The following is an 18,762-nucleotide window of genomic DNA, read 5'->3' as shown; positions in this document are numbered from 1 at the left end:
CAGCAACTCTCCATCACCTTTGCATTAAAATTTTCCAGCAAGAGCAACAGAAATACGTTCAAAAGCCATTTTCAAGCAGCCTTTGCATCGTTACGGGAGACGAAAGGAGAGTTTATATTTTGAAATATTGCTGCATTACTTATTTTGAACAGTAAAAACCCTTTAGAGTCCATAATACTTCCAAATGTTTTGTTAAACATGCAATTTTTGATTTCTGTTAAACAGACTGAAACCTGACTTCCAGTTATGATATGGAAATCGTTCAACCGTTAAATTACCAATGTTTACCAAATTGAAGATATTCATATTTTTAAGACACAAAATTCTCCACTTTACATATTTATTTCCCCCCTAAAGTAGGGTGTTGGGTTTCTTTTGCGTGTCACTATACTTTAAGCATAGAAATATATCTTTCATTAAGGAAAATATGTATGAGTACCTTTTCTGTTTTCTCTTCACTGTGGGTACCAACCAGGATAACCGGGGCTTTATCACTGCTGTATTGATGAACTGACTTCATCCAAAATTCTAGATAATCTGAAAAAGAAATACAAAAAAACTCAATTTAGAGTAGACAAGATATTTCGTTCTGAAAAAAAGAATAAAGATTATATAAAGGCTCGTGAACCACAATACTCAATATGCTCCTAATGTCTTAACCAGATTTTTCTTCATTAATTTTTCCATGGATGACTTTGGTTCCCTGTTGTGACCCAACCTTATCATCAGTCTTTATCATTTGATCCTTTTTCCTACTGTGACTAAACCATATTCCCAGATGTCCTGATTTGATCCTATTTCTACTGTGACCCAACCTTATCCCCAGGTGTCCTGATTTGATCCTTTTCCTACTGTGACCTAACCTTATTCCCAGGTGTCATGATTCGATCCTTTTCCTACTGTGACCCAACCTTATCCCCAGGTGTCATGATTTGATCCTATTCCTACTGTGACCCAACCTTATCCCCTGGTGTCAAGATTCGATCCTTTTCCTGTTGTGACCCAACCTTATCTCCAGGTGTCAAGATTAGATCTTTTTTCTGTTTTGACCCAACCTTATTCCCTGGTGTCAAGATTTGATCCTATTCTTGTTGTGACCCAACCTTATCCCCAGGTGTCAAGATTCGATCCTTTTCCTACTGTGGCCCAACCTTATCCCCAGGTGTCATGGTTTGACCATATTCCTGTTGTGACCCAACCTCATCCCAAAGTGTCAAGATTTTATCATATTCCTGTTGTGACCCAACCTTATCCCTAGTTGTCTTGATTTGATCCTATTTCTACTGTGACCCAACCTTATCCCCAGGTGTCAAGATTCGATCCTTTTCCTACTGTGACCCAACCTTATCCCCAGGTGTCAAGATTTGATCCTATTCCTGTTGTGACCCAACCTTATCCCCAGGTGTCATGATTTGATCCTATTCCTGTTGTGACCCAACCTTATCCCCAGGTGTCATGATTTGATCCTATTCCTACTGTGACCCAACCTTATCCCCAATTATCAAGATTTGATCCTTTTCCTACTGTGACCCAACCTTGTCCCCTGGTGACAAGATTTGATCCTTTTCCTACTGTGACCCAACCTTATCCCCAGGTGTCATGATTCAATCCTATTCCTGTTTTGACTAAACCTTATCCCTAGGTGTTAAGATTTTATCATATTTGAATCTACACTACCTAAAGATACTTCCATAACAATATGAATAATCTTTACCTTCTTGTTCCTAACAAAATTTTCAAAGACTTTTTTGCTTACTGTTTTATGGCACTTGATCCCACCTCTTATGTTTGGTGAGGTCCATCTTTGCTCTGCAGCCCATTTATTATGTTTAAATTGATTTTGAGCTGAAATACTCTTCGTAATTTCCAAATTTCATTTCCTATATATATATTCTATATATCCCTATATATAAATCTTTGATCCCCCTGTGGTCCCATCTTACTTGCAAATTTCCTGATTTGGAAAAACTTGAAACTATTTTCTACATCAATATGATCAATTAGGCATTTGCTATTATATAGAGGAACATCTTTATGATATTTTCCCATATATCTTTGTAAAGATTTGACTTCCCATTATGACCCCCCTTACTCCTACGTTTCATAAACTTTAATATATGTACAATACGTTAGATTGCTTCTATATCAGTTTAACTACATGTAGCTCCTGAGAAGAAGAAATGAAATATTTTAGTTTTCCCTTTTTGTTCTTTTAAGCTTGATCACATTTTGTTGTCCAACCATGCCTTCTTGGGTCATGATATGAATAAACTTGAATCTGCATTATATTATATATAATTATGCTTGAAAAGAATATTTAGATAAATTCCTCTAATAGTTCTTTGTAACAATTTGAGTAGTGATTACTCAGTATGGCCCACCTAGGTTCATGATTTGAACAAATGTGAATCCAGATGCCAACAAATTGGATCTTATTCTTGATTATCTCGAATTAAAATGGTCTGTGAAATTTCAATTGAATGAACCTGAATTACCGGGTACATTCACCAAAAGATGATTTGTGGCATGTTTGGTTGAAAAAGTATCAGTTGCTCTGGAGAAAACTTCAAGTTGAAAATAATATTTTTTAAGAATTTTTTTTTCTCAAATAGTCATACAGAGGGATACGAGACGCAATGTGATCAGAAAATATATTTTGAGCTTTAAGCTTCGATGAGCTAAAATAGATAGATTGCTTATAAATGTCATTTCATTGTATACAACCTCTGTTTGTCCATTCCCCATAAATGGAGCCTTTCTGACAGCACACGTCTTCTCCAACCTTATAATCAAACTTCTTCTCCATATTCAGCACCAGAATGAAGAACGCCCGCGGACTCAGAAAAATCTGGTGTGAGGCATAATATGAACACTGCCCTGCAAAGTCAGTCATGGTAATTTTTTTCTCAGGATCATCTGAAATGTCTTCTGCACCAATCTGCAAATTTCCAGAAATTTCTGAACTATGAGGAATATCTTTGCTTTCCTTCACAACTTCTGCTACATTTTCTGATGACGTGGCCCCGCGTGGCTCATTAGATGAGGCAGTTTGAGTCATGCTAATGTTGGTGTCATCATGTGATATCTGTCCAGTGTTTGATGCTTCAGTCGTATTGGCCGCTTCATCAACTGGTTCCATCCTTTCCCCATCATCGGCTGCATTTACTGAATGAGATTCAGGAACACTCTGCTTCATATCTTTTTTATCAAGCTGTAGTTTAAAGTGTTTTTGTTGACTTGAAAAATTAACTGCAAAAAACATTAAATACACCTTGATTTACAACTTCACTTTTGGCTACATATGGATACCCCATATCTAGCCAAAAAGTAAAGGCAGAAATGCAAAAAAAAAAACCCAAACAAAATGTTACAAATAACAAGAGGCCCAAGGGCCTTGAATCGCTCTTCTGATAAATTATACAATCTATCACTTCTATTTGAAGCCTCTTATCTTAAGTATCCAAAGACCCAAGTTGCATCAGCTGACAAAGTTTGATGATTCTTCGCCAATTAGGACTGAAAATATTTTTAATAATAAAGCTATAAAAAACCATAAGTACATCACAGTGACCTATATTAAGATCGAAGTTTTCCGAGGACTCAAGATGCATTAATAAACAAAGATTGAAGATTGTAAGGCAATAAGTATTTGAGATATTTAAAAGTAGGTCACCGTGACCTACTTTTTGGACATCATTCTCCAAAAACCCAAGATGCATCAACTTCCAAAGTTTGGTGATTCTAAGCCAATAAGTACTGTAGATACTTAAATAAAGCCATGAAATTTCAAAAGTAGGTCACTGTGACCTACTTTTTGTTTGTTACTCTCTGAAAACCCAAGGCGCATCAACTCACAAAGTTGATGATTCTAAGCCAATAAATACCTAAGATACTAACATATAGCCATAAAATGTTGAAACAAGGTCATCCTGACCTATATTTTGGTCGACATTTTTCAAAGTCACAAGATGCATCTGTTGAACAAGATTGATGATCCTTGGTCTCAAGGTAATCAAAATATGCCTTTTAAAGAAATCGAAAACAATTGCCTGCAAAATTCAAAAAGTAGGTCACAGTGACCTACTTTTCATAAATATGTTTTAAGGTTCCAAGATGCATCAATTTACAAGATTTGATGATGCTAAACCTCCTAATGTCTGAAATAATAGGATAAAATGTTTTAAAAAGAATAAGACATAAAGTTCAAAAAGTAGGTCACGGTGACCTTCTTTTAAGCTGATGTTCTTCAAGGACCCAAGATGCATAAACTGACAAAGTTTGATGATCATAGGCCTTAAAAGTGCCCAAAATATGCCTTCAAATCAATTTGAAAACAAATGCCCATAAAATTTTAAAAGTAGGTCACCGTGACCTACTTTTGAGTTAACATGATGTGAAGTCCTGAGATGCATCAACTTATAAGATTTGATAATCCTAGTCGTAATAGTAAGCAAAATATAAACGTTTTTATTATTTGTAAATTTAGGTCAACTTTGAAGTGACCTTGAGACCACGCCCTTTGCCCAAGGGTCATGCCTTCAACAATTTTTAATCTTCAACATATCCTGATCCTTGTATGTAAGTTTGGTGAAAATTTGCCAGGTGGTTCTGGAGAAGATTTTTTAGCAACCAGTACTTTTGGTTTTGTTTTCCTTATTATCTCCCCTTGTTTAAGGGTCACAATCCTTATTTTAGCATATAAAGGGTAGCCCTTGGGCCAAGGATACCCTGTGACAAATTTGACACTGATTGGCCAAGGGGTTCTTCAGTTATGGCCCATATTCTAAAAAGTTATGCACACAGCACACCGCACAAATGGCCATTGCATTAGCTCTTTGAGCCTTTGGCTAAGAAGAGCTAAAAATGCAAGATTAAGCTAACGATTTGCATACTATTTTGTGATTTAAGTTTAAATCAATTTTTAATTGATTCATCCCCAGTCCACAATTTTATAGTTAAGGTCCCGGTATTAAATGAATAATGAAGGGATTTTGAACGAATTTAAATAATTTTTTAACTATTCAAAACACATTGCTAGATAACAATAAAAGTGAAATGAACCAAATTCACAAGGTTGATAACATGTAAGGAGACGGTCATTTTGCACATTAAAAGTTTTTGAGGAGTTATCTGCCCTTGATGAAAAGAAGACAAATTTTTATTTCTCAAAATTTCTGCGGTAAATTATCTATTTTTTTCAAAGTGTACTAAAGAGGGAGTTTATGCATATTCTCACACAGAGATTAATTTGTTTAATATCACATTACTTTTTTACAATATCTTATAAAACATGTTCTTCCCCTAGACTTCAATGTAATTGGACAATAATAAAAATTTTGTTAATTCCTTAGGTTGAGCAATTTTATTTGATAACATCTTCTGAATCAAAATTCTACCATGATTAAAAATGTCGGACCACTCATTTTTAGGTCCAAACTATGGTCATTATACATTCAAATTTTGGGGTCAGAAGTCATAGCGCGACCGGATTACAGAGCGATGTGAAATTTTTACCAAACAACTTCTAGGTCATTGCGCGTCAATACAAAGCAAATACGTTGGCCTGTTCGTGTAATAAATACAATTTAACTCGAAATGTATTCGTTTCAAATGTAAATATAAGTAATAAACAACAATGTAAAAAAGTTCACTGGGAAATGAACTTTTAGTTGGTACGTGATCAAATCTACTGAGAAGCCCTTCGGGTTTCACAGGATTTGATCACGTGACCAACTAAACGTTCATTTCCCAGAGAACTTTTTAACATTGTTGTTTATTTCTTAACTGACATGAGTCGCCATTCCATGCCGATATAAATGACAATAAAGCAGTCAATTGCAAGTGTAGGGAATGCTAAGAGTGGACATTGGTACTTACATCATAGATAGTAATATCCAAAATGACATACACCTTTTTTCGAGTTGTGTTTTTTAAGGATAACAAACATAAAATTCATTAATATAAAAAAGTATTGTATAAAATTTTTCATTTGTATAAAGAAACTTAAAATCCCCCCACACTCCCCATCTCCAGTCATATGCCTTTTTGCGGCCAACATTTCATGATACGTGTTATGTGAATTCCATAATCAAAGATCAGTTCATTGAATCAAGCAAAATAGTATGTGCAGTGTAGGGAAATAGTTAATGTATCATTGAGTTAAATGCTGACTGACGTTTTTCAGCCTAATTGTTAGTCCATTATTTATAAACTGAATTGACAACGGATTTTTTTTCCGTTATTTCCAGATCACAACAAGGAGCACATGGGTGGGTGTGTTCGGTCAGCAGGGAATGCTCACTCCTCCATGGCACCTGATCCCACATCTAATGTTTCGGAGGTGACTGGTCCGTGTTTGCTCTGCTCCTACAGAGTTCCTAAAATCTTTTTTTTCCGCTGCAAGGGAAGTTTGTCAGTCCAGATAAATTTCTATCAGTCCAACAAAAAAATTAAATAGAAAGATAAAAACTGTAATTGAATTTTATTCTCAATACATTTTGCACCCTGCTTCAATTCAAACTGCATACTTCATGCCATTTTGATCGTATAACATTTTTTTTTAATTCTCGTGGGGAGCCGATCTTCTTCATAAGTTTTTAATCTAGTTCGATTTTCTCACCTCGATAATACCTTATCGCCGTCAAAAACCTTGTTTAAACAATTAATCAATCATAGATTGGTACTTGTGTTCATCAAAGAAGCCATTACAAGATACTGAAAAGCGTTTAACAGATTATGATCGGTTGATTATAGGGAATTTGCACGAAATTTAGTCGGATTTTCACAGGTTTCTTTCTCAACATCTACCGGTCATTTGGACTGACACCGAACGTAAAGTTATAGGTCCTTGGTTGTTTTTATTGGTCTTGCCGACAGGACCGAAAGATTTCAAGAACTTTGCCCCTATTTTAAATTGTTTGATGATTTTGATATTGATTGATTGATTGATTGTATATTGTTAAACGTCCCTCTTGAGAATTTTTCACTCATATTGAATACTGTTCTGTTTGTTATCTTGATTTCTTTTATTACTCTAGAATGAACCAATTTTTTATAATTGAACCTAATTTCCAAATACTACCGAGGGATTTGGAATGGAAAAATCGATCTCAGTCAGGTGTATGGCAAAAATCAAATGTCCAATTATCGTTTTATTAATTAACTAGTGTAACCTTTACAAAAAAATGCTTATTTCTTAGAGAAACACCAAATATAAAAGAACCTAGAGCAAAGCTCGTTGCAAAGCAACGAGTAGGTCTTCCATCCTGCTAGACCGGAAGTAGCTTTCATTTTTAAGTAAAATGAGAATTAACACCAAAAAATGCTTTGAATCCTCTAAAGCTAAGTTAATTAATGCAAAAATAAGCTAAATTCTACTACTTCCGGTTTGACCGAAAGTAAGGAGGACGGACAGAAAATAAATTTTTAAGCTCCCAGAGTCATATGTTACCCAGAAACTTGTCAAGAACGGCAAAAATACGCGTTTTTTGACTACTTCCGGTTTGGCCGGAAGTGACGACGCTGGACGCATTTTGACAACTGCAGTAAATTAAACTTGACATTTTGAACAACTTTGCTTCTTTGACGTATTACAAATTCTCAATACTTTTTGAGATATAAAGGAAAAACTTTTGGCCCCTCCAGGCCCTTAAATTTAGGGGCCAGCCCTATTTTCTAGATATCATTTGAAACATCTTTTAATTCTACACTTCTTTTGTTCTACATCTTTTAACAAAATATTTCTAAGTAAAAAGTTATCGTTGAAAAGGTTCAAAATTTTTGAAATTCGCGATAGGACTATTTTTTGGCCATAACGAGCTTACGTACACAGCAATTTCGGTGAATATGAAAAACGTTCCGCACAACTACATTTATTGCTCTATTATCACTGAAAATCTCAAGTTTCTATCTTAAGCCGTTTTCGAGAAAACTCGCGGACAACCTAACCCTCTAAAATTCACTAAAATGCAAAAATTGCGGAACCGGAAGTGACGTCATCAAAATTAAAAAATAGATGTCTAGATTTTTTTTATGTTACATCATCCCTGAAAGTTTCATGAAAATCGAGCGAGCCATTTCCGAGAACTCGCGTGCACAAAATCGGTAAGAAAAAAAAAAGAAAAAAAACCGTGGAAAAGAAACCTAAGAATAACAGAAAGGTCTTCCGTTGGAAACGGAAGACGTTAATAATGCATTTATGGAATATTATGAATAGAGACCTGCCTTATTCAGAACCCCCGAGCCAGGGTACATAAATTCACAACTTGGATAGAGGCACCTTGCTTATCATAACTACCTGGTATGCACTGAGTCAATTTGTTTAATACCCAAGAGCAGAGAAGAAGATTTTTTAAAGAAATAATTAATGTTTTACTGTATTATCTATATACATAGTAGACCTGCACTAGCACCAGACTATCTGACCCTGGGTTCATAATTTTCAAACTATTGGTATTACTGCTTCGTGCCCAAGAATAAATAAGATGATTTTTAAATATGGCACTTATTTTTAATGATTCAAACCTCCACCTCACAAGCGTTAGGTCTGCAGGGATCATGAAAAATACACAGTTTCCCTTATGCTGTATGCCCAGATTTGTTAGATTTGTGAAATTTCTTTAATCAAGGGTTTTTGAGAAGAATATTTTCAAGGGTTTTTGATAAGTATAATTTGGATAAGTACTCATAAAGGATGATTACAAATCGCAGAGAACATAGAGGGTCAATGTGCTTCTTACTGAGCTACATGTAAGGTACAATTAAATTAACCGTTTTGCAATTAAGTATTTGGTTAATTACTTTAACTGTTATCATAATTTATTAGATGTTATCATAGCAACAGATTTAATCTTATTTAAGGTAAAATAGTTTTAATAATATTTATCATTGAAATAATCTTGCAAATTAATTTGCAAATATTATTGTGTGACCTTTTTTGCACTGAAAAAGTAACATATTTGGGGCATTTAAATATCTTCAAAATCAAACTATTTACGACTTAAGCGCTTGTCAGTCAAAAGTCCAAATAATTTGGAGATATCTTAATAAGATGCACAGGCAGCTAGCCAGATGGATGACAGACAAAATGTGATCAGGAAAGATAAATTGAGCCTTGGGTTCAGGTGTTCTGTTTAGCATGCACTTTGAATAAACAGTAGTCGGCGTTTGACACATAGTGCAATCGCCTCTAGCTCATGCACCATGTTTCAAACAGTGACTACAATTTACGCGTGGTGAATACCAAGCACAAGACTATTATATACGTTTTGATTTAGCACAGGATCAATGGAAACAAAGAATGAAGCATACCATGGATGCTATCTGTTACTTCAAAGACATCTGCATGAATGTCAACTCCTCTGGTTGGGTTGGTATTTTCCTTTATTTCTTTCAGATCGATGCCCTTCAGTCTCTGTAGTAATGTTGTTTTTCCACTACCTGCACATCCAATGATCATCCCAGAGGCGTGGTACATCATGGTCTTTCCTTTCTTCAGATTTGCGATGAATTTTTTTACAGATTTGTCTCCCCTCATTATTATCTGAATAGGTACACCGACTAAGAGAAAAACATTGGGGCATTATAATACTAACTTAAAGAAAAATAGTCAAAATAAAATTACGTACATGTACAAACTTAAAAAGAAATATATTCACATTCTTTTTCTCAATCAATAATTACTAAATGAATATCATTAATAAAACAAAAATCCGCTAAAACCTCAAACATTTGTCATTTAATTTTAAGTAAAGAATTCTGAAAATTCTTTGAATGTAGACCTACATTTTCTAAATACAGCTTCATGGAGTGACTGGTCCACCATTGTTGGGTGCTTGAAAACATCTTGTCCAAGTCTCTTTAAAAACTCTTCATTTTTTTCTGGCAGTAACCAACAGCAAACTTCATCCTCCCCTCTCTGATAATTCCATGATCTACAGAACTCAGCAATGTTTTCTTTTTCTGCCCAAGTCAAGAAAATATCATTTAAGTTTACTGTATAAACTCCAATCCTGTCTCTAATTATTTTAGGACTCTTTAATAACTTTAGGAAACTGATATCTTTGAAGCAATCATTGGAAAAACTGATCTCTGATTCATTGAGTTTCAGAATTGGTTTGTATTTTTCTAAATCTGTAGGGGCAAATGGCTTTGTGACTTCCTTGGAATGAAAAATGTTGGCAACAGCATTATATTTAGTCATCCAGTTTCCTTCTTTCATGTTTATTTTGTAGGAATTGGAAATAAGAAGGCACATCAATAGGGTATCTCCATCTACAAAGTAAAGAAAAATATATATGCATAATATATAAAAAAAAGCTCGGAAAAAACATTGAATGTATTAATATCACCGGCAATTAAAATTGTTACACAGAATGGAGTAATTTTCCCATAAATTTAAATCAACATTATATCAATAACAGGTCTCCTTACATTGATTCAAATGTTACTAAAAGGGCATGTATGTTTGTCATGGACACCCACATTATGCAGTTAACCTTATGTACAAAAATTCCTTCAGATACAAACTTCATACAGAAGATTATCTCTTGTGTGTTTGGATTGGGTAAATAAAGGCCATTGTTATAAATAATTTATTGATAATTGAAGCAGAATTGGATCAAATATTCAAAATATATTCCATTTACTACATACATAAATTTATGTTGTTTAAGAAACTAATTTAACTATTACCCTTTATCCTGTGAATGTTGTCAAACAATGTCTTTATCTTTCTAAGGTCATGTCTGCTGTGATCCTCAGAGCTGGTACACTCCACACACAAGGGAACACCACACGGGGTACAGAACTGGTCCAGGGGAATTCTGGGATGTTTTCTACATTTGATGTCCTCCAGAAGGAGTCCTGTTGAAGATAAAAGGAGTCTTTTATATATTATAAATACTTTTAAAAAATCCTGATTAATCTTCACAAAACAATGTCATTTTTGGTACTCCTATATCAAATATTTATGATATTGGAGTAGTTAAAATGGTTTAAGTCCAAAAATTTTAGAATCAAATCTTGATATTTATACATTCATTAAAAAAAACCATTTGTGATTTTCATTATGCCAATAAATACTAAGGGAGATAATTTTGTTCTGATAAAACATTGTTGATTCATGCTCTCAAATGATTATGTATGGGCTTTCTTGTTTCCAATATAATCAACATTATAACAATATAAAAATATCATAATGGATTAAAGATCATTGATGACTGCTATCAATGATAAATGCATCCTCCAAATTATTTCTACTTCAAAATATGTATAATTTTATGACTACAAGATGAAGTTCTTTAACTTGACAGGATAATGTACCTTGTGTCTCAAATCACCTCAAATCATATGATGACATTTAAAATTATGACAAAGTTGACCAATCAATGTTAAATTCTTTGTTTCCATAAAACATTCATAATCAACACAATTTGCATCAAAATGTCTTTTGTTAAGTACTGATGACCTTAGCTATACTCACATGACCTTTGTTTAGAGTTATAATATGCCTTCCTAAGGCCTAACTCCACTGAAAATTCACTGAATACAAACATATATATGTGATTGGATGTAAATTATAAATGAAAACAATCCAAAAATTTCTTATAAATTGAAATAGGTCAGATGAGTTCGCAATAATGATAAAAAACTTGACATAACTTGAAATAGTACAGCCATATATTACCCCCCCCCCCTTCTCTAAGCATCTACACTTAGTTCAGTGACAGTGTAAACCACAGAAATCAACCCTACATATTTCTGTCAGTGACCTCCAATGCTTGTAACAGGGTAAAAATGTAACATTTTCAGTGCATTATCATCTGAGGGCTTCCAGTCTCTTAAATTCATGTGGTTGGGATACATAGGGTTACAAATTGACAGAATAAATGTAATGATAAATATACAAGTATTTCCTCCTTTACCATATCTTGTACTTACATTTGATACAGGTAGTGATAATGAAATTATACTTTTAGTTTCATGGATCAACTATTTTGAAACAAAGCGGGAGATTAAGTTGTTTTTAACAGGAATTGTTTTAAAACTTTTATAATGAAAAGGGAGGTAACTTAATTTTTTTTTTCTTTACCTTCAAATACAAAATTGAATTGTCTCCCTTTCATTAGCAATTTAATAAAATTATTCAATGCAGTTGCATTCATACTTATTCTATAGTGTCTAAGAAATAATTTTTTTTGTTCATTAAAATGAAATGAATCTTAAGCAACAGTGTGGACTTGAACCTTGAATAATGTTGTTTATCTCCATATTTCATCAGACATCTAGACGTTTCTCATACACAAAATGTCAACTCAGTACACAGTGTAGATTTACTGAACACCTGCTACAGAAATACACAACATTCCTAGACAGAGCTGTGTTAATATCAATGGTGTCTATATCAAACTGTCAAAATAAGTACAAACTGTCATGTGTTCTAAATGTAGACTTACTTAAACTGAATACATTATAAAGGACATTGTAAACAAATTAAAAATGCTATTTCTCAAAACTGATCATACAACACCAAACGTATTTATCGAACAAAACTTCACGCAATTTCAAAAGTTGATTATTACCCCAAAGACAGTATATGATACGTATACTATAATTCAAAACCTATCTGTCAAACAAATATATAGATGTATGAATGTACCATAAGATGGCTCTGATAAAAATTTACAGAAAAGTTTGACATAAGATTCAGTGTATACATGTATGAATCAGTGATTGAAGAGTTACACACAACATCTTACAATTAATTACAGACTATAGATGTAAATCTATCATTACTTTTTAATCTATTGATCATATTTGTAGTCATAAACTTCATCTTTAACAGCTTATATTTGTTGTTTACACAATGAACAATCATTTCTATTACATTTGTAAATAAACACTTGAATACATTCATGTCAAGTTATTCTTAAATGACCTCTCTATTATGATGTAGCTATTTAGTATAGGTATTATAATAATTATACAATACAATAAAACAGACTACAGTGTTACTTACCAGTCAGAGAGTCTGTATCTACCACTCTGTATAGGTTGACTGTGTTGTTGATGTACCCTGACCCTACCCACAGTAGTTGGGTGTCATCATCATAACTCAGGCCCCATGGTGTGTCTATCCCGTGTTGTGATGTCTGTATCTCTGTCAGATAGTGACCATCACTATCTAACATCTGTACTGACCGGGTGTTCCAATCACACACCAGGATGTGTGACAGCGCGTCAGTACAGATTCCACATGGTGCTAGTCGTGATCCTGATGGAGGACCTCTGTAGGAGAATCGGTAATTACCGTCACCATCTGTCACCACTACAGCTTCACGGTCATAGTCAGACACAATAACATCTCCATTGCGATTCTCTGTGATATAAATAGGGTTACTATACAGTTCCTGACCAGTGTTGTTGTCGTGCTGTATTGTCTGGATGTTTTCTCCTGTGGAGTTATACCGCACTACCTTGCCTGCATTACTATAAGCGTTCTTCATCCCGACCAGCAGGTGTCCAGTGGAGGGGGAGCTGTAGACACTCCATGGTATCCATGGTGATGTGTTGTACTTTATTATCGTAGTCTTTTCTTTGTTCTCTGTAGACAGTTTATTGATGTTATCACTACTGTATATATAAATTAAATAACCGTAAGTATTCACAGTGTGTCCTCCCACATAACTACATATATCTGTCACACGATCTAGTTCTACTCCTTTAGTGTTTGTCAGTATAAGATTCCTACCATCACTGATCCAGACCCGGTCTGATGTAACACGTGAAATGTAAATACACCCACTAACACCAGGCACGGTGACAGATTTCTGGTACACTCCTCTATACATTATTGACAGCAGACATCTATTTCTTTACCCTGATGTTTTATAACACAATCCCGTGTGGATTTCTTCAGTCAGGGAGATCTCTCTGTAAATTACAACAGTGTACTACAGTTACATGTAGAGACATCAGTAACATCTTTCTATTTACAATGTACTCAGTGAATAACATGTATTTATAATAACAGATTGATTTTCAGAACTTAAAGCACACACTAATATTAAGACAGAGACACACATAAATACCTTGATACTTGGTGCTGATTTTTTTCTTTTCTTTGTATAGCAAGGATCTAGTATTCACAGTGAAGTCTGTTTTAAAATCAAAATTTAAAGATTAAAACAATGAAAGAAGAGAAGACATTCAACATGTTCAAAATTCTTCTGCAGTGCATGAAATAAAATATTTGAAATGTAAACTTGATTTCAATTAGTTCCACTTCTTTATAAATAAACTTTATATACAAATTTACAAATTGCATAAAATCTTAATAACCTTTACTTTAAATAAATATATTACAGTTTTAAAAAACGTTTCTTTTAATTCAAAGTAACAACAATGTGCAGTATTAAATATAGATATTTGTGATGATGTACCACACTGTATAGATACTGGTATGATCTACTAACAGTGTGTTGGTACACCATTATATAAAGTAACATAGAAATGTATACCACACTGATGTCTTGTGTCTTGTAACCATGGCAAGGTTTCAATTTCCCTTGGTTTGTGTCCTTATGCCCTGGTGAAAGAAAAAAAACATTTTTATTTATCATTCTAAAGAAACATGTATTCAATTAATTAACTTTATCTCATCTTCATTTTGATATACAAGTCTTGTATTATCTCTTAGAGGCCCAAGGACATCACTCCTTCCTTATGCCTTTCACATTCAATTTTGTAAATTTTGGCCTGAGAAACCAAAAAATTATTTTTTTATGGTCTTACTTTTATAGTTTATGAACATTAACATGTGGTAAACAAACCTGTATGGAGGTGACATTTTCCTTCCCTTAAAAACTACAGCACATCCTGGGAAATTTGTAACAGCAACTTCAGAATCACCTAAACATAGGAATATAGAATGTATAATTGACTTAATGTATAACAGTGCAGGTGTACATGCATAAGTACTAATAATGATTTTCTATTTTGATGTTACAGTATGTTTTGCGGGGTTTTTTCCACTTTCAACAGTTCAAAATTTTTCAAATAAAATTCATGAAAAATTTCCTCATAAGTTTAAAGTATCATGTACATGTACTTTATAGCCTCATGAACTTTAGAATTGGAAAACATGATAACATTAACCTTTTACATGATATAGAGTACCAGGGTAATTAAAATATTAACCTGTACAATGGAAAAACCATCATCTTCTTTTCCAAAGTTGCACTCTACATCTTACACGGAATCTATCAAAATAATTAAATGGCATGATTTACTCCATGATAACTCTTACATTTAGAATATCTTCGAAGGCGTACATCAAAAGTTTCACATAACATTCAACCAGAAATCATATCAGCATTGAGAAGTTTACAGGGGGGGGGGGGGTTGGAATTTTAAAGTACCAACTACCTGTATGATGCTTCCATACAACAAATGCTTTTGATGTTTCTGAGCAGATTATTGTTTTTTCCTATTTATTCATTTGACCCCCCCCTCCCAATGTGGCCCAGCCTTACCCCTGGAAACCCTTATTTGAACCCGTATGACGTTGTACTACCTGAAAATGCCTTCATATTAATATGATTAAACATGGCTTTTCTGTTCTTAGGAAACAAAATGTCCTCAATGTTTCTAGGCAAAACATTGATCCCCAAAAGTGGCCCAACCTACCTATCCCCTACTGCCCGTTCATGACTTGAGCAAACTTGAATCAACACTAATTGAGGATGCTTACATAAAGATATGACCAATCATGGCTTTGTGGTTCTTAAAAAGAAGAGTTAAAAAAATTTACAATGTATTCATTCATTATGTTCATATAATCATCCACTGTGGCCCCGTCCTACCCCCTTGGGGGTCATGATTTGAACACAATTGAATCTACTGGTACACACCTGAGGATGTTTTCACATAAATTTTATCTTTCCTGGCCAAGTGGTTCTTGAGAAGAAGATTTTCAAAGATTTTTCCTCTATACATGTATTCCAGTGCAAATCTTTGATCGTACATTGTGGACTGACCCTACCCCTGGGGGTCATGACGTGAACAAAATTAAATCTACACTACCTGAGGATGCTTCTACTTGAGTTTCATCTTTACTGGCCCAGTGGTTCTAGAGAAGAAGATTTTTTTTTAAATCCTATATAATCCTACGATAAATTTTGATCAGAGATTGTGACCTTGCCCTAACCCCGGGGGTCATGATTAAAACAAAATTGAATCTACACTATCTGAGGATGCTTCCATATGTGTTTAATCTTTCTTGGCCATGTGGTTCTGGAGAAGAAGATGTTTAAAGATTTTTCCTACATATTCCTATGTTATACTATGATCAGCCATTGTGGCTTCGCCCTACCCCGGGGGTCATGATTTGGACAAACTTGAATTTACACTACCTGAGGATGCTTCCACATGAATTTCATCTTTCCTGGCCATGTGGTTCTGGAGGAGAAGATTTTTAAAGATTTTTCCTTTATATTCCTACATGTGTGTAAACCTGTGATTGGCCATTATGGTCCCGCCCTACCCCCCTGGGGGTCATGACGTGAACAAAATTCAATCTACAATACCTGAGGATGCTTCTACTTGAGTTTCATCTTTACTGGTCCAGTGGTTCTGGAGAAGAAGATTTTTAAAGATTTTTCCTGTATATTCCTATGAAAAACTTTGATCAGCCATTGTGGCCCCGCCCTACCCCCAGGGGTCATGATTTGAACAAAATTGAATCTACACTACCTATGGATGCTTTCACATGAGTTTCAACTTTCCTGGCCAAGTGGTTCTTGAGAAGATTTTTTCTATTTATTCTTCTGTAAAACTTTGGTCAGCATTTTGGCCCCGCCCTTCCCCCAGGGGTCATAATTTGAACAAATTTGAATTTACACTACCTGAGGATGCTTCCACATGAGTGTCATCTTTCCTGGCCCAGTGGTTCTTGAGAAGAAGATTTTTAAAAGATGTCATTAATTTTTCATTAATTCATAATTATCTCCCCTTGGAAGAGGGCTTCGCCCTTCAATTGAACAAACTTGAATTCCCTCTACCCAAGGATACTTTGTAGCAAGTTTGGTTGAAATTGGCCCAGTAGTTCTTGAGAAGAAGATGAAAATGTGAAAAGTTTATGACGACAACGACAGACGACAGACAAATTTTGATCAGAAAAGCTCACCTGAACCTTTGGCTCAGGTGAGCTAAAAACTTTTTTGTGTCTTTTACTTAAAGAAAAAGGGACTAGAAACCATGTATATTGTAGAGGGCATTGGTCACAGAATGTATACAGGCAGGGTTGGTAAGTGTAGCCGCCCCACTGCCCGAGGCGGCCTGTTTCTGTTTTTGATAACAGCCCAGTGGTCCCAGGCTAAATTTAATAACCAGTTTCTTGGTGTTCTTGACATGAAATAATCTTTGTTGATTCATCTGAATTAGTTTCATTTTATTCCTACTTGTAAACATGGTAAATTTTACCATATTTTTAATAAAGGCCAATTTTGATTTTAAAACAGCAGTGCACTTTGTATTTTTCTACTTTCGTTTTGAAAAATGATTTATATACGTAGCTGTCTCAGATATGGCTTCCGATTTTCTTGCATGTTTATTCCTTTTTAATGAAAAGATAATTAACCCTTAAGGGGGCTCTCTACACTTATAAAGTATAACTGATTTTTGTTGCATGCATTTGTTTCTAATAATAGGCCCCATATCCGATAAAATAAGGTTCCACAGTACTTCAATATATTTTTTTAGAAATATTTGAAATATTTTATTTATTTTGTTAAAATCCCTTCTATCTATATTTTTAAAAGCCCAGTGCTTTAAATTTCTCTTCAAAGTTTAGTGTTATAAAATATTGAAATAATAACCAACAAAGATAAAAATAAAATCAACATAATTTTTATTAAAATTTACAAAAATAGACAAAAGAAAAACTAAAACAGCATTTTCTTGAGAATAGCTGGTTGGATCCTCTTCAATATCTGAAAAGATATATAATATCAAAGGGTAAAAACAATGAAAAAAAGAAATTGAAAAAAATTGAAAAACTGTCAAAAATTTATAAACATCACAAAAATTCAGGTGTGAGAGATCCGCTTTAAGAGTGAACTCAAATATCTTGGTACTGTTTTTTATATAAATAAACTTCAAATAAACTCTACTTGCACAAGTATTAAACAAATGTCACGCAAGGGCATTGAAAGAAGTTCGTATTGTACATGTATTGTTTTTCAATGAGCTTAAGCGAAAATCATCGCGTTTCCAGTCAATGACAAAGACATGTATTTAGGCCTAGTGAATTCATGGTATTGAGAAAGGTAGATTTACTTACCGTTTTTATCCAACTTGCATGTGTTATCCAGTGCTACATATAACAAAACAAGTTAAGATGGTAAATGGCCAAAAGCGGTAAAAGTAATTCCCATAACCAAATGCACACTTCGTCTAAAACCTGCACGTTTCCCATACTTGTAAACAGTTGACAATCAATGGTGATCAAACGTTTGGGTCATGCGAAATTTCACCGGGTATAACAATTCATTCGGGTGTATACAAATAGAGAATAGAGTATCCTCTAGTCGATGGGAAGATAATACATATGTCTTATCTTATCAAATTTGCATTTTGGGGGGATAGGCCTATATTTTGCTGAAAAGCATATATGCTTATTGAAGAAATAAATTTCTGAGTGTATGGCGTTTTGACACGTAATGATGAATTAGCATATGGACAAGCCATGTTTTATATCATTTT

The 18,762-nt window shown here is 34.1% G+C and overlaps 1 protein-coding gene across 1 annotated transcript; it reads right to left on the bottom strand.

Moving 5' to 3' along the window:
• Positions 1 to 370: 370 nt before the first annotated feature.
• LOC134240565 (uncharacterized) lies at positions 371 to 15,277 on the bottom strand. The gene is made up of 10 exons (XM_062722655.1): positions 15,199 to 15,277; positions 14,832 to 14,910; positions 14,520 to 14,587; positions 14,091 to 14,156; positions 13,019 to 13,932; positions 10,693 to 10,863; positions 9,784 to 10,272; positions 9,310 to 9,558; positions 2,725 to 3,249; positions 371 to 537 (listed from the first exon to the last, which is right to left on the bottom strand). Exons 5-10 carry the CDS (start codon positions 13,848 to 13,850, stop codon positions 386 to 388), a joined length of 2,418 nt encoding a protein of 805 aa, XP_062578639.1. The 5' UTR covers positions 13,851 to 13,932; positions 14,091 to 14,156; positions 14,520 to 14,587; positions 14,832 to 14,910; positions 15,199 to 15,277; the 3' UTR covers positions 371 to 385.
• Between the last annotated feature and the right edge of the window lie 3,485 nt (positions 15,278 to 18,762).

This window comes from Saccostrea cucullata, unplaced genomic scaffold (assembly GCF_032062105.1).
Source record: "Saccostrea cucullata isolate Sc308-1 unplaced genomic scaffold, CSIRO_AGI_Scuc_v1 ctg10448, whole genome shotgun sequence".
Taxonomy (NCBI): Eukaryota; Metazoa; Mollusca; class Bivalvia; order Ostreida; family Ostreidae; genus Saccostrea; species Saccostrea cuccullata.
This window is presented reverse-complemented; position numbering and strand designations above follow the sequence as displayed.